At 41.2% G+C, this 15,840-nt stretch overlaps 1 protein-coding gene across 1 annotated transcript; it reads left to right on the top strand.

Moving 5' to 3' along the window:
- The first annotated feature begins 3,223 nt into the window (after nucleotides 1-3,223).
- On the top strand, nucleotides 3,224-6,251 carry LOC146616008 (uncharacterized). The gene is made up of 6 exons (XM_085375066.1): nucleotides 3,224-3,266; nucleotides 3,670-4,884; nucleotides 5,006-5,088; nucleotides 5,181-5,318; nucleotides 5,504-5,615; nucleotides 6,184-6,251. Exons 1-6 carry the CDS (start codon nucleotides 3,224-3,226, stop codon nucleotides 6,249-6,251), a joined length of 1,659 nt encoding a protein of 552 aa, XP_085231192.1.
- Nucleotides 6,252-15,840: the final 9,589 nt, after the last annotated feature.

The raw sequence follows: 15,840 nt of genomic DNA, 5'->3' as shown, positions 1-15,840 counted from the left end.
AAACATCAAAATAATATTTACATGTTTGTTTTGCCTTTCGCTGACTAATATAGGGTTAGTCACTAATGATGACTTAGACCTCAGGGGGTTGAAAGGTTCCAATAGCAACAGTTTAGTGACTGCAGAGGTGAAACCTGCTGACAGCTGCCTGGTCAAATCATCAGGATGTTTTCTGGCAAATGTGAGTCGAGACTTTGTGGAGTTTTTTACTCAGCAGAAATCTCCCATGGATGAGACAAGTGAGGCCTGCAGTTCTTTTAGATGTTGTTCTGGGTTCTTTTGTGGCCTCCTAGATGAGTTGAAAGTGCGCTCTTGGAGTAATTTTGGTAGGTTGGCCACTCCTGGGAAGGTTCACCACTGTTCCAAGTTTTCTCCAGTCATGAATAATGGCTCTCACTGTGGTCCACCGGAGTCCCAAACCATGCAGCAACTCCAGAATTGCAGTTGTAGAGGTAACTGTACTGTAAAGGGCTCTGTTCATGAAAGGCTTTTATATAGTACAAATAAATGTATTTGATGCCTTTGTGTTTCTACTTATTTTAAGTATTTCTTGGGAACATGTAACCCTTTGCCTGCATATAAAGAATGGAAATCACAGGGATTGGAGTTTTCCATATGTCTGCAGTGATGAGCCTAAGTCGGAGAGAAGTGGCAGCTGCTGCTGAGCTACTGTGTCTCTGGCTATTAGGTTTCTCACCACCAGCGCCCACACAACGGCACATTGTCACTCATTCTGGTTAATGTGCACACATGCTTACATTTGTGGCCATACGCACACACAAAGACACACACGGGGGACATACATCCAGACACGTGTGCGTAAGTACACACAAAGAGAAACAGTGAAACACTAACTCCCTAAATCTCAGCTGCAACACCTGTTCACAATCGACAGTCCCAGCTGCTCTGCTCGGAGCGGGACACACTGATGTCATGTAACACACACATGCACATGCATAGCAGCACATCTCAGCAACCACTGCTCACTTTACACAAACATACAGAAACAAAGTCAGTCAGATAGTGAATCTCAGAGGACGGGTGACTTTCAAATGCACGGTGACCTTTGATAACAGCCAGCGGAGCAGCTGTCCACCTCACACTTTACTACAACAAAAACCTGATTTGTTCTTTGTAAGAGCATAACCAAGAGATGCATGAAACCTGATCCAGCTATAACTGTAAGTTTTATTAAAAAGCAAAGTTTTAAACATATTCTTAAAAGTAGAGTGGTTGTCTGTCTCCTGAACCCAAACTGGGAGCTGCCAAAGTTATCAGAGATCCCAGCTCTGTTTTGTTGATATCACTCAAACCAACAACCTTGAGCCACACTATGAGATCAGGACTGTCGCTGTGCTCACCCTTGCTCTCATCACAGAGTTTCTAAAATATTTAATACAGTCATTCATACAAAAAACAAAGAGAGACTGCAATAATCCCCATGGTGTTCAGCGTAAGAGTATCCAACATACTCTTAGAAAGCAGCAGTCTACTGGCCGACGATCTCTTTCTTAATAAATCAAACAGCGACATTCAGCAACTTGTAAAACCTGAACATATCACAGAGGATCAGGATTTGACCACAGTCCATGAATATTGAGCGACACAGCTGCCATTTAATGTTAGGCTTTGGTTTGGTGGAAACTGAATGGAGTGAAAATCCAAGTGACAACAGGTGCACTGGAGAGGCAACAACACGACAACCCTCCCAAAAAAGGGAAAGGCTTTGAAGCTGGTGGCCACAGACTGGCTCTTTCCTGACTGATTTTAATCTACTTTTGCTTTCTGTTATTGTCTGTCACTGCTGTAATATGAGACGGTCCCTGCAGCACATTCAGGATCCACAGATAGTGCAGCTCCTCCAGGATGTCACATCCATAGGTGCCTGACATGTTTCGGTTGGATAAACTGTAATTGCTTCCATTAAATCCATCAGAGATTTTCCTTCATTTGCATTTTTTTTCCCGACTGACTACTTAAAGAAAGTCACTGTAAGGGTGTGAGAACCTTTTCCGTAGATGTGCATTATGGGGTTCACTGCTTTTTGCTGTATTGTTGTATGCTTTAATGGTAGAAGTGCAGAGAATGAGAAGCCTAAAAACATCAAAACAAGCTCTATATCTGATAAACACCTTTAGTTTTTACTGTGAAGGGATGAAGATATTATATTTGCATGTGAACTAGATGGAGAATATTTACATTTCGTTGCACTGAATATTGATTTTATTTGCTTTTACTGCAAATTAAAAGCACTGGTCCTAATTTTGTCCAAGAGAGAAAATGATAATAGTAATAATAAATTAATAATCAGTATCTGACTGTGTGGTGGGTTATTGTGGAGACACATGACAATTATTCCTGTACAAACTTTTGATGTTATAGCTTGTAAGGTTAGTTTGTTAGGTAAATATCAACATGCCTTACTAGGAAACTATATACTTTCATACTGTATTTCTTTAAGACAGTCTTCAGCTTTTATTACTCAGTTGTAAAAGGCCGATGAAGTACTGTCGTCACCCTGATGTGTGGGTGGGCATCATGGACGCCTGAATTTGTAAATACGATAACTCCAGAAGGAAGTCATCTATTTTCAAAGTGATAACATTGGTTTAGCTACTAAAAATCTTGTAAGAGTTTGAAGCTCAGCGATGCTGAACTCAACGTCATGCTCAACGTTCTAGGATTTTCACATTTATACCATAGACGCGTTTACTAGGAGGCTTAGAGATAACACCGGCATCCGCCAATATTTCTTTATATCTGTTGTCAAGCACGCTTTTTGTTCTACTTCCTAAAACTATCAAAGTTCAACCAACAGATAAACAAGCAGTTTACGTTTTCAGTTTTTATTTGCTCACGTGTCAGGCGTCGAAAACAAGCGCACGTGAAAACAGTGATCAGATTTCATGTCTCTTACTGACATCATTTATTACTCTGATCTGTTTGGAGGTCAGACCTCTGAATCAAGTCTGCAGCCCTGAACAACATGAACTTTATACTTCGCCAGAAGGAAACAAAGAAAAAAAACAGCACTTTAGACAAGATAAGGGAGGGAGACGACCCACCTTTATGAGTTTATGGGAAATTTAAATGAAATGGGAGGGACTAACACTATTTATAAAGATTCAAAGCGCACAATCCAACAGTTGTAGCCCAGATGCTAAACATTAATGGTCAATCAGTCTACAGTCAATGAAACAGTTTTACAGATTTTGACATCTAGATGAAGATGAAGACGCCAGCGCTGCTCTCACTGAGCCTTGCAGGTAAGAGGCTGCTCGAGCGTGACCGATCTGTGCTCTTTACGGTCTTTTTCTCCTAAATAGCTGAAATCAATTTAGATTTGAAGTCATTTGTAAGATGTAATCAATCAAATGAAAACATTTCATTCACTCATTATGAGCTGCTTTCTAGGTGTTATATTGATATAACAGCTAGTAATGATTATGTTGCTATTTTTAATGGGTTAGAACATTTACAACTTCACTTATATAGTGTTTCAAAACCAAAGCTGGGTTGAGGATTGTTAGCTATTGAACTGAACAGGCCTACCAGGCTCCCCCACAATTAGAAGGTAGATCACCACCAAAAAAAGACATAGCATTTGTTATTAAAGTTTGATGTCTGTGTGATTTCTTCAGTAATTATTCAAATATTTTCTCTTTGCAGTGGCTCTGGCATTGCCAGCACTACCCCGTGGTGTGGAAAAAAGTCCAGTTTTAACTAAAGAAAACCAGCTCCCTCTGCTGGGAGACTCGGTTCCACTGCAGGGTCATGTACAGGTGGAGAATCCTGCACCACAGGCCGTACTACCCTCCAAAGAGCAGCAGGAAAAAGTGGCTGAAGAAGACCTGAAGCAGAATGTGGCAGAACTAGAGGTTAAAGTAAAGCCAGATGAAGAGCAAGAGGTGAAAGCAGAGCCTGAGGCTGAGGCTGAGGTGGAGAAAGCAGGTGTAGTGGAACTAGAAGTCAAAGTGAAGCCAGAAGTTAAGGTGGAGGAAAAGTCTGAAGCACAGCAAGAAGCTAAAGCAGAGGTTCCTGTGGAAGCTGAGGCTCAAATGGCTGGAGTTAATCCAGAAGGTGAGGGTGACCAAGAGCTCAAAGATGACCCCGAGTTCCAGGTGGAGTCAGAGGTAAAAGTTGAGCCAGATCAACTTCTAATGGAGCTAGAACCTGAGGAGAAGCACATGTTAGATGAAGAAAATTATCAGGAGCCTATGCAGCTTCAAGCTCACTCTGGTCTGGAAGAAGAAGAAGAAGAGTACGAAGAAAAGGTAGAAGAAGCAGAAGAAGAAAGTCACAATGACATGGTGGATGAGTTAGAGCCTCTAGATGATGACAACCTGTTTGAATCAGAACTGACAGAAGAAGAAAAGGCTGCAAATGCAGAATTTCAGAGTCAAGAGTCACTCATTGAACCTAAGCCAGAGGAGGAGGAGGAGGAGGAGGCGAAAAATGAAATGGTGGATGAGCCAATCATGGAGTTAGAGCCTCTAGATGATAATAGCCCAGCTGAACCTTTGCCAGAAGAGGAGTTGTTCATGAGGAAGCGGGACTATGCTTTAGATCAAGAACCAGTGATGGAACTGGAGCCTGAGATGATGGAAGAGCCTTTTCAAAATCCTAGTATCTTGGAAGAAGGGCCAGCGCTGGACATAATGGAGCAGCCAGTGTCACTTATGGAAAACTATTTTCCAAATGAAGAAGCTAAGATGGCAGCGAGGTCTGAAGAACAGGAATCCCCACTCGCAGGGGAAGAAAAATCACAAGTGCAGCTCTATGGAGAGCCAGAAACAGAAGACCAGATTGAGCCTGATGATGGTGAGCCGAGTGGTCTGGTGTCAGAAGAAGAAAATCGTAGCAGGTTCAAACAAGCCATGCAAGGTAAAACACCCATACTGAATATGCACAAAGAAAGTAATTAGAGTGACAGAAATGTAGTCATGTGTGCATATTCTGAGGCCAGCTAAATTACTAAATGTTGTAATCTCAATTTTCACCACAGGGCGGCGCTCTTGCCCTGGTGTAGTACTAGGAGAGAAGTGTTACCAGTTCTTTAAAGGGCCAAAGACGCCTGCAAATGCTGAGGTATTCATGCATCCTCTGTAATTCCATTTAAGCACCAATGACTCCATATAAACTCTGACATTAATGTGGATCTTTCACTGTTTCCTTTTTAGCTTTTTTGCCAAACGTTCCCCGGTGGCCATCTGGCCTCCATCACAAGCAATCACAACCACGCTGAGCTGATGAAGATGATACTGAAGGAAAATGGAAAGTATACGCGCACATGGATTGGAGGGCTTCGATTTCTAGACGTATGTATTTTGAGCTGGGGATCTGTGGAGGTCTTGAACTTGTTGAGCGCACAAAATAATGATTTACCTTTGTATTAACTGCACTATGAGACCTTGTTCGTGTCCCTGATGTGTTGTATCTAGAGACTCATTATGTTAAACTACTGCTCTTGATTAACTCTCATTAATCTCTTGTTACATGTCAGACTGGTCGCTTCATCTGGTTGGACGGGTCCAAATGGGACTACGCTGATTGGCTGTCAGGGGAGCCCAATAACACAGCAAATAAGGAGAACTGCCTGGAAGTTCTGCCTTGGGGTATGAGTCGGTTTAATCCAAGATGTTTATTTTAGTTCATTTTCCTCCATTTGTGTTAATTCATTTTTGTTTTTAGCATTTTTTTTAGCATCACTAACGCACAGATACCAGTGTTACAAAGCTGAAAGAAGCCCAAAATACATAAATAGTGGTGGTGGTGCTTGTGAAAATTTATGCGGAACAATTCTGCAATCTAGGTGCAATCTAGCTCCTAAAACAGTGTTTATCTGATTATACTTACATGGACATTCTTTCTTTCTTTCTTTCTTTCTTTCTTTCTTTCTTTCTTTCTTTCTTTCTTTCTTTCTTTCTTTCTTTCTTTCTTTATTTAAAAGGATAATCTGTCTGTGTTGTTGCAAATTATGCAAAAATGTGTAGTTATGTTAGTTAAATCGAACTTTTCCCAAACTCATAAGATGGCTCTGAATTAATTATTCAACCAGTCAGTAAGAAGTTACGTTGCTGAATAAATATGATTAATGTATTCAATAAAGCTGAACTGATCTCACATTAAATTATTAGACACACTTACTTTATTTCTTACCCTGTGTTTGTCCGTCTTTTTCAGGAAACGGGAAGTTTAACGACTTTACGTGCTGGGAACCCCAGGCTTTCATCTGCTCCTATTACAATTAGTTAATGTACAGTGAGGTGTTTTTCTTATCCTTGTCAGATGCTGGGTGCTGAGTTTGAACTTTTTTTTCCCCTTTACTTGCAGTTTATCTTAAATTGGAAAGTAAATGATTAGAAACCATGAACTGTCAGCATCTGTTAGTCACGGGACTCTTCATTTACCTGCATTAACCTCAGTTAGGACGCTCTGGTTATTTCACATTTGAAAGTAAATTTTTTGTAAATGAGTCCCATCCATCGTTTTGTTTAAATGCAATATTGCCTATTTGGTATTTAGAAATATAATAAATAAATAAAGAAGTCACATTTAATAAAGTTAGACAAAATGTATGGACAATGTTGTTTTTGATAATACGGCTTGTTGTGTAAATAAAGGAAATTTGATATTTTATTCTTGAGTTTTTCATTATTACCATCACACTTTAAGTATAGTTAAAGTATAGTGTTGTGGTATAGTCAGTGTGTTGTTATTAAATGTGTTTAAGAGCTTTTTTTTCTTGTTTCTTACTATGCTTTATCATTTGTATACATAATTGTATAAGCACTCACCTGCCAGTTTATTAGGTGCATCTGTTCAAATGTTTGTTAAATTAAAATATCACCCAGTCATATGGGAGCAAGTAGACCAGGTCAACACAGCCTGCTGTAGTTCACACCGAGCATCATAACAGGGAGGAGAGGTGATTTCAGCACCCATCTCTAAGGTTTACAGAGAATGGTCCAAAGAAGAGAAAATATCCAGTGAGCTGCAGTCCTCTGATGTAAAATGCAGTGTTGATGCCTAAAGTGAGAAGAAAATGTCCCGACTGCTTTGAGCTGATTGGAAGCCTGTGTATGAACCAGTGTATGCAGAAGAGCATCTCTTAAAGCACAACAGATAGAACCTTGAAGTGGACGGGCTAAAGCAACAGACAGTCACACCTGTCAGCCAAGAACAGGAAATGAGGCTACAATTCATACAGTGATGCCTCGTCCGATGAGTCTCCATTTTTTGCTGCAACATTCAGATGTAAACAACATGAAAGCATAGATCCATCTGTCTTATATCAATGGTTCATGCTGCTGAGGGTGGTGTAAATGTGTGTGGGATATTTAAAGGCCACAGCTTATCTGTGGCTTTTAAACATTTGTTTCTGACCATGTCCACCCCTTTATGACCACAGGGTATCCATCTTCTGATTTAGTATTTATTTATTTATTGTCATTGTCAAGAACAATGAAATTGCGTTTGGGGCTTCCATACAACCCAAAAAAAAGAAGAAAATAATAAATACCCCTTAAAACCCAAGTGTACATATTTAACCCAGTGTGACTCCAATGCAATAAGACAATCCTTAGCAATAATGTTCGTAGAAATTCAGACAAAGACCTGAGAAACATGACAAAATACAACAATGCAACCCATTCAATATTATTGTACTGTGAGATATGATATCAGATATGATAGTTATCTATTTAAGAAAGAGGGGGGGGCAGGAGGGGGAAGAGAATAAAGATATGATGCACCAATGCAGACCAGTTCATTGCTATTAAGAAGTTGGATATGGTTATTGTCCGTGAGAGGGGGGCAGAGAGTTCAGGAGCCTCACAGCCTGTGGATACAGGCTGTTGGCCAGTCTGGATGTTCTGGCCTGTATAGACCTGTACCTTCTCCCTGAGGGCAGCAGATGGAAAAGGTGGCGCGCAGGGTGATGTTGGTCCCGCAGGATACTGTGCACCCTCCTCAGACAGCGAGTGGGGAAGATATTACTGATCTCTGGCAGACTTGTTCCAATAATTCTGCCAGCTTCTTTCACCACCCGCTGGAGTGCTTGCTGATCGGCCTTGGTGCAGCTGGGGAACCACACTAGAAATCCATACGTCAGAACGCTGCTGATGGCACAGTTGTAGAAGTTCAACATCAGAGATCTGGGAATGTGTGCGCTCCGCAGTCTCCTCAGGTAGTAGAGGCGCTGTTGGGCCTTCCGTACAACTGAGGTGATATGGTTGCCCCAGGACAGGTCCTCGGTCACAGTTACCCCCAAGAATTTAAAACTGCTCACCCTCTCCACCGCCTCACTGCCAATGAAGAGAGGCAGATGGTTGTTATGGCCCCTCTTCCGGAAATCTACAATGATCTCCTTGGTCTTTTTGGTGTTTAAGACCAAGTTATTGTCGTGGCACCATGACTCTAGTTGTTGCACCTCTGTCCTATAGTTTGTCTCATCATTGTTGGATATAAGTCCGAGCACTGTAGTGTCATCTGCAAACTTAACAATGAGATTGGACGCGCAGGAGGAAATACAGTCATGGGTGAAGAGAGTGTATAGCAGAGGGCTCAGAACACACCCCTGAGGGGCACCGGTGTTGACCACAAGGGTGGAAGAGGTGTTCTTACCCACTCTGACACTCTGTCTACGGTTAGTGAGGAAGTCCACAATCCAGTTGCACAGAGAGGAGTTAAGTCCCAGTTGGTGGAGTTTGGGACGGAGTTTGTATGGCCGGATGGTATTAAAAGCCGAGCTGTAGTCTACAAAGAGGAGCCGTGCATAGGTGTTCCTGTGTTCCAAGTGCTTCAGTAATGTGTGCAGCACTGTGGCGATCGCATCCTCGGTTGACCGGTTCTCCCTGTATGCAAACTGGTGCGAGTCCAGGGATGGTGGAAAAGCAGCTCTGATGTGTTTAATGACCAGTCTCTCCAGGCATTTGGCGGGAATGGGGGTGAGTGCCACAGGTCTGAAATCGTTCAGACATGTGACATTTGACTGTTTTGGGATGGGAACGATGGTTGCTGCTTTGAAACAGGATGGTACCAGTGAACAGGACAACGAGGTGTTATATATAGAGGTGAAGACGTCCGCCAGGTCCGCAGCACAGTCTTTTAGCACCCGGCCCAGCACTCCATCCGGCCCGGCCGCCTTCCTGGTGTTAATGCTCCGGAACACACGCCTCAGCTCATGAGTGCTCAGGACCGGAGCAGGGTCGGTTGAGGGGAGAGGGGACAGGACAGGGTCGGTGTTCTCCCTGTCAAAACGGGCATAAAAGAGATTTAGATCCTCAGCCAGAGTAGAACTGTCGGCTGAGGGTGATGGTGTTCTTCTTTTGTAGTCCGTGATAGCCCTGATGCCCTCCCAGACCTGCCTTGGGTTTGTGTTGTTCTCAAACCTGGCCTCGATACGCCTCCTGTGCTGCTGCTTGGCAGTCTTGATGCCTCTTCTCATTTTTTTTTTTTTTTTTTAGTATTTATTGTGCAAAAGTGTAGGAGCTCCGGGCCGCTGCGTCTGTGCGCGCCGCCATCTTAAATCTTCTAATAACAGGCTGATTCCAACAGGATAACACACAACGTCACGTGTAAAATGATTTCGGACTGGTTTCTTAAATATGAGAATGAGTTCACTGTACTCAAATGGCCTCAACAGTCACCACACGTCAGTCCAACAGAGGAGTTTTCACGTGCAGCGGAACGAGAGATTCACATCATGGATGTGCAGCTGACAAATCTGCAGCAACTGTGTGATGCTGTCATCTCAGTATGGACCAAAATCTTTCCATCACAATGCTGAATCCACAGTCAACTCTCTAAGACACATTTCATATACTTATATAAGAAGTTTACACAAAAAACGTAATAAAAATATCTACATTGTGCTGTTTGTTGCTACATTATTAATAATGAATACAATATTACTATGAAAAAAAGTGTTTTTGAAGTAGAAAAACCTGAAAATTTGACTAGAAGCCCTGATAAGTAAAAGCAGTTTTTATGTGGAGGTTTGGGGATTTCGCACACTTTTTTGTCTGTCAAATGCAGAAACCAATAAATACTTTTTGTATACTCTGGACACTTTAATAAAATCCCTGAAAATGTGACTCAAGACAGCTGTGAGTTTATGTGCCAAATGAATTAATACTAATGCCACAGTCTTGCAATGAATCTCACAAATGTTAAAGCTGTAAATGGGGCTTTTCTTCAGTACTTGAGTGCTCAAATATGAGTCATTCCCCTATTGACACACACTCATTCAAACACACAATCTAACATTCACACACTCACACACAGTGAATGCATCAGGAGCAACTGGGGTTTCAGTATCTTGCCCGCAGATGCTTTGGCATGCAGATTGGAGCAGCGAGGGATTAAACCACCAACCTCCCAATTAGCAGAAGACCAACTGTAAGCCAAAGCCACTGCTTGCAATGTAGAGACATGCATAACCCTATCCAGAATCCAAAAATACATCCTTGATAATGACCATAAAACTGAATAAGAATTTTTCAACAAAGCTGAAGAACTCAGACCTTTCAAACGCACGACTGAATGCAGGACAGTCACACAACATCGACTGTTACGAGATGCTCTATTTGACTGCCGTCAGTCAAGGCAGCATTGCAAAGTGAGAATGAGGTTTAAATGAACCTCCAGCACATCCAAGGCCCCATATATGGCAACCTCAGCACCCCATGAAGACCCTAAGAGAGCGATTTGTTCTTGTGCCCAGAATCTTTCAGGGGGATAAAAGCTGTTCACATTCAGATTCCAAATTCCAAATTCAATACCTGCATCATTTCTGTCTGCTTAAACGTTTGATTACGTTTTTCTGTCACAGAGGCATCCAGACACAGTGAGTATCATTCTTAACTACACCCTTTAAAATAACAGGGAGCTTAGCGCCCATTAAGTGATGTATTCACACAATCACGCTGCACACGTGGCTACTGTAAGCCCGCTGCAGCTCACGTGCTGCTGTGTGTGATGGTGACTCATTTTCCGCTGGCCTACACAACCTTTTCCTGACCTTTAGACGCGGAGGTGAGGATTACCAACCCTAAGGTGATGACTGGCAGCTCTTTATCCTTCTCTTATATTTGCTGACCGGTCCGCCACCATACTCACACACTATTATCAATATTCAAAAAGATTCAGCTCAGCATTGCATGAGCTATCTTTTGAAGGCTGAGCCTTGGTAATTCTCTTTTGTTCCCCACCAGGAAAAATGGCTTTCCCTGGAATTAAGAGATCCCAGTTGAATGTGTATCTTCGATCTATTAATAGAGAGCTATCTCCTAAAGCTTTGCCAAGCATTGTGTGGCTTCATAACAGACTGAGTACATTATCGGCTATGGTTTATCATCATTAGGAGGCAGCTATACACACTGAATTTCATCAGTAGTGATTAATAAATTAAATCCAGTGGGTTGGGCGACATAATGCCGCCCTGCTGTGATGGAAAGCTCCAAATACTTTGACTCATTACCTGTGTTGCTGTTTAGATGACAGTGACTGAGTGTTGGTTGTTACCGTCTGTCAGTTCAAGTCATTTTCTAACCTCATGCGGCACAACCAGCTGTTTCCTGGCCGCTCTGAGTGTACACTCATGCAAGGCTGTGAATCCTCCCACCTAAAGCTCTACAGCCCGGCTTACAGCTACTTGGTACAGTGAATACCCCTGTATCCATGGTCAGCCTGGACTCCACCGCTACGACAAAAACAGACTCTGAGCAGTGTTTACAGCACTCCCTTTTATAGAGATGATGCATACCAGCACTAATCTGTGTACTAAATTCATCGGTGTTCATCATGTCAGTTCCACATAAACAAATTACAGAATTAAGCATCCTGTTTGTTTTGCTCTGAATGACATTTCTAAACTGCCAGATAACATCACTAGATTTTAGCAAAATATATGAATATATATCCACAAAACTAAAGCAGTATTTTACAATGTATTTTCATTTTTGAAGGCTTTCAATTTTGAGAACCTTTTGTGAGTAAACCAGTGGTTTGATAAAGTTAATAAAGTGTATACCATTAGAATAAATGAAAGTAAGTCAGCATGTTACATTTTTGTACTCAAATCTGATTTACCTCCGAATAGTAATGGACCTTGATGTAATGGATCCACTTTATATTTTTTATCAGAATTCCGTTATTTTAAAATGCTGAGAAAATGTAAAGGAGGTAGCACGGTGGCAACGTTGTTAGCACTGTTGTGCCCACTGGCTGTGGGCTTCTGCATGGAGTTTGTATGTTTTGTCCGGGTACTCCGGCTTCCTCCTACAGTCCAAAGACATGCAGTTAGTAGGATTAGGTTAAGTGGTGAATCTAGATTGCCCATAGGTGTGAGTGTGAATGGCTGTCTGTCTCTCTGTGTTAGCCCTGCATCAGCTTGGTGACCTGTCCAAGGTGCGCCCTGCCTCTCGCCCTATAGTAGCTGTGAAAGACATCCAAACAGGATGGATGGAGAAAACATACATAAAGTAAAAGGCCACTCAGAAAGCACAGCCCTCCATCCTTGCAGTGTTAAGCAAACAAATCGGAGCAGCACCAAAATGAACGGGTTCTTATTTGCTCCACCACTTAAATTAGTTTTTGTGAAATTTAACTTGTTCGTTTTTGGGAGGGGGGGGGTTACCTTTCACCTTGGCTTTGGTACAGGAAGCGGTGGTTAATTGATCAATAGGCAAGTGGAAGACAAAAGACAATCAAACTTGTGAATATTTGAAATGAGAAATCATCCATACTTTAAGTTTTTAATCTAATCTGCAAAGCAAGACACTTCTACTGCTTTGTAAGTATGGCCTAGACCAAATCACATTGTATTCTTACTTTTTCTCAAGCAACGAATCTTGCAGCTTATTCTGCATATTATCATCAACGCATCGGGCTAGCTGTTTCTGTCTCCATTCTGTGAGTCTCTGCTCTGACCCACAGAGTAAAGGAGGCTCTAAGTTCTTGAGCAAGTGATTAACTGTCTGTCATTTGTGTACAGAATCCATCTGAGTCCCGACTGTGCATTTACAAAACTTCACAGGTGTGTAGTAGGAACCAAAAGATGACTAGTGAGTGTTTACACACTGACTGACTGATGGAGAAGCAACGGAAAGAAGAAACCGGGCTTCTCAACAATAAAGTTACTGTAAAAGAGAGCAAAATGATGCGATTGACAAAAACTTAATCTGCCAAATGCAGTTGGTTGGTCCCCCCCTTTTCAGCAGGTTTTCAGTCATCTAGATCATGGTGGTCTTAAGAGCTTGAAAACAGAAGACAATCCATGAGAGGTGAAATGTCCTAAAGAAGTCCAGTTACCAGTGTTACCAGTGTTTCTGTGACAATTTTTGCCATTCATCCAGAAAATTATTGGTGAGGTTAGATACCTGTGCTGGACGAGAGGACCTGGCTCTCTCTGCTCATCCCGAAAGTGTTTGATGGGACTGAGGTCAGAGCTCTTCGTGGGCCAGTCAAGTTCTTTCACACCAGGCTCCTCCAACCATGCCTTGCTTTTTGAAGGGGATTTCCCAAACTGAGAATTGTCCGAAATGCTCTGATAAGCTGAAACATTAACATCATCCCCCCCACTGACAACTTTTGGTTCTTTATTTTGCAATATACAGTATATATATTCTGGATAGTCCTGTAAGATTAGTGATTAATTAGAAAAACAGCCCCATAGCCTTATCCCTCCTCCACAAAACCACAGTTTAGTTCATCTGGGATTCATTAAACCAAGACTGATCCACTGAACTTCTAGACAGAGGATCTGACAGTCCACAGAGCATGTTTCCACTGCTCCAGAGTCCACAGGCTGCATGCTATACATTGGTGGTGATTTAAGGCTTGAATGCACCTGAAGTTTCCAGCTCACCAAGTTTGTGGTGACGTTAATGCCAGAGGAGTGTTAGGAAGAAATTTCACAAACTGACATGTAGCGTTTGTCACTAAGTGCTCGACTATTTTGAGCTCACGAACTCACTCACTACTGCTAACCATATAAGTAATGTTAAGACTGGACACTGAGACTGGATCTATACTTTGAGCACATTAGAAATTAACCTAATCTTTGGACATGCCAGGTTGCACCCACTCTGCAAAGCCTCATACAGTTTGGCTGAGAGCCCTGTCATGATTGATATGAATATGCAAATTGGGCTCACTGTGAAAACATTTTGTTTTCAAATATTTACATGTCCCCATAGCTTTACCTGTAACCTACCTAAAGACAGATGTGTGATGCATTAATGATGACAGGAGAGAATAAACAAGTAGCTCACTGCAGTAAATCTTAGTGCTGAAACAGGATAACAGGATGCAATTCTATAAAAGCGTATATAATAAAGTCTACTGGGAGGGGGAAACTATGTTAGCAGACCCCAGCTTTACTCAGGGGTGTGTCACAGACGATGCTCTGTGTATAAACTCAGAGCACACAGAGGCAAGTGCAGACACACAACAAGAAAACACACGGGGCATACTTCCTACTGGTAGGTTTCACATCTTCTTGCAAACTATTTCTATTTTATTAAGAATATATTTCGTTTGAAAATTCTTAAAATGACGCTAATTATTTTATAAAATTGTATAAATGTTCAGTTCAGTTCAGTTCAGTTCATTTTTATTTCAAACATTTCAAACATGTGCCTTCACAATCATTACAAAATATCATTCCATTATTTGTTTGAAAAGGAGTAGGCTGAAGTATTTACTTATTTGTCCCTACCCCCTCAAGTTTTACCTCTCATTCATTTAATTTTTTTTGTCTTAAATTAAACAAACAACATATGAAACATATAAACATATGAAGTAAAACAAAACATAACATACATAAATCAAAAACAAGAAATTAGCAAGCCCCACCACAGTATAGTTTCTTTCATATGAAAAATACAGAATGTGTATATTTGCAGATACACAAGTTATGGAATAACAACAAACCAAAACAAAACAAAAAAACAACCAAAAAAGAACCGCAACACCATTACCAGCAACATTACCGTCCTGGATTAACCCCGTTTTCTTCATTCTTATACTTATTTAAAATTAGGTTTTTATATTTTACTTTAAACTGTTTTATGTTTTGACTGTCTTTTATTTCTTCTGTTAGACTGTTCCATAATTTAACTCCTGCAATTGAGATTGACATAGTTCTTAAAGTTGTTCTAGCACTTTGTATTTTTAAATTCCATCTCCCTCTTAAGTTATACCCACCTTCTCTTTCTATGAACAATTTACAGATTTCTTTGGGAAGCAATTTATTTCTGACTTTATACATTATTTGCGCTGTTTTAAGCTTCACCAAGTCTTGGAATTTAATAGCTTGCATTTTGACAAAGAGTGCATTTGTATGGTCCCTGTACCCTACATTATTTATTAATCTAATGGCCCTTTTCTGTATTATAGTTATTGTTTGTGTGTTACTTTTGTATGTGTTTCCCCAGACCTCTACACAGTAGCTCATATATGGCAGTAGTAAAGCACAGTATAAAATGTGCAGTGCTTTCTGATCCAACATATGCTTTGCTTTTCCCAGGACGGCAATGTAACTTTAGTCTTTGCACTGGAATTTATCTGAGTGTGCTTTTCATCTGAGGTAAACACAGTGTGCTCTGTATCCATGACTGTGGCTTGTTGACCTCAGGATTTAACCAGCTGTGTTTCTGGGCTCCAGTTCGCAGTCCAGTGGCAGCCAAAGAGACTAGCGGACTAAATCCAGTCCACTCTGAATCCATTCCAACTTTTACTGAGATTCAAATGAACAATCGTTACATAAAGGGGCCTTTTTTAAAAAATAATAATAATAATAATAATTTTGTTTTGGGTTTTTTTCTTTTTCTTCTT

Source organism: Diplotaxodon limnothrissa, linkage group LG16 (assembly GCF_057381915.1).
Source record: "Diplotaxodon limnothrissa isolate DT_005_m linkage group LG16, D_limnothrissa_male_GT1.1, whole genome shotgun sequence".
NCBI classification, from domain to species: Eukaryota; Metazoa; Chordata; class Actinopteri; order Cichliformes; family Cichlidae; genus Diplotaxodon; species Diplotaxodon limnothrissa.
Note: the sequence above shows the minus strand (reverse complement) of the source record. Positions and strands in the feature narration are given on the sequence as shown.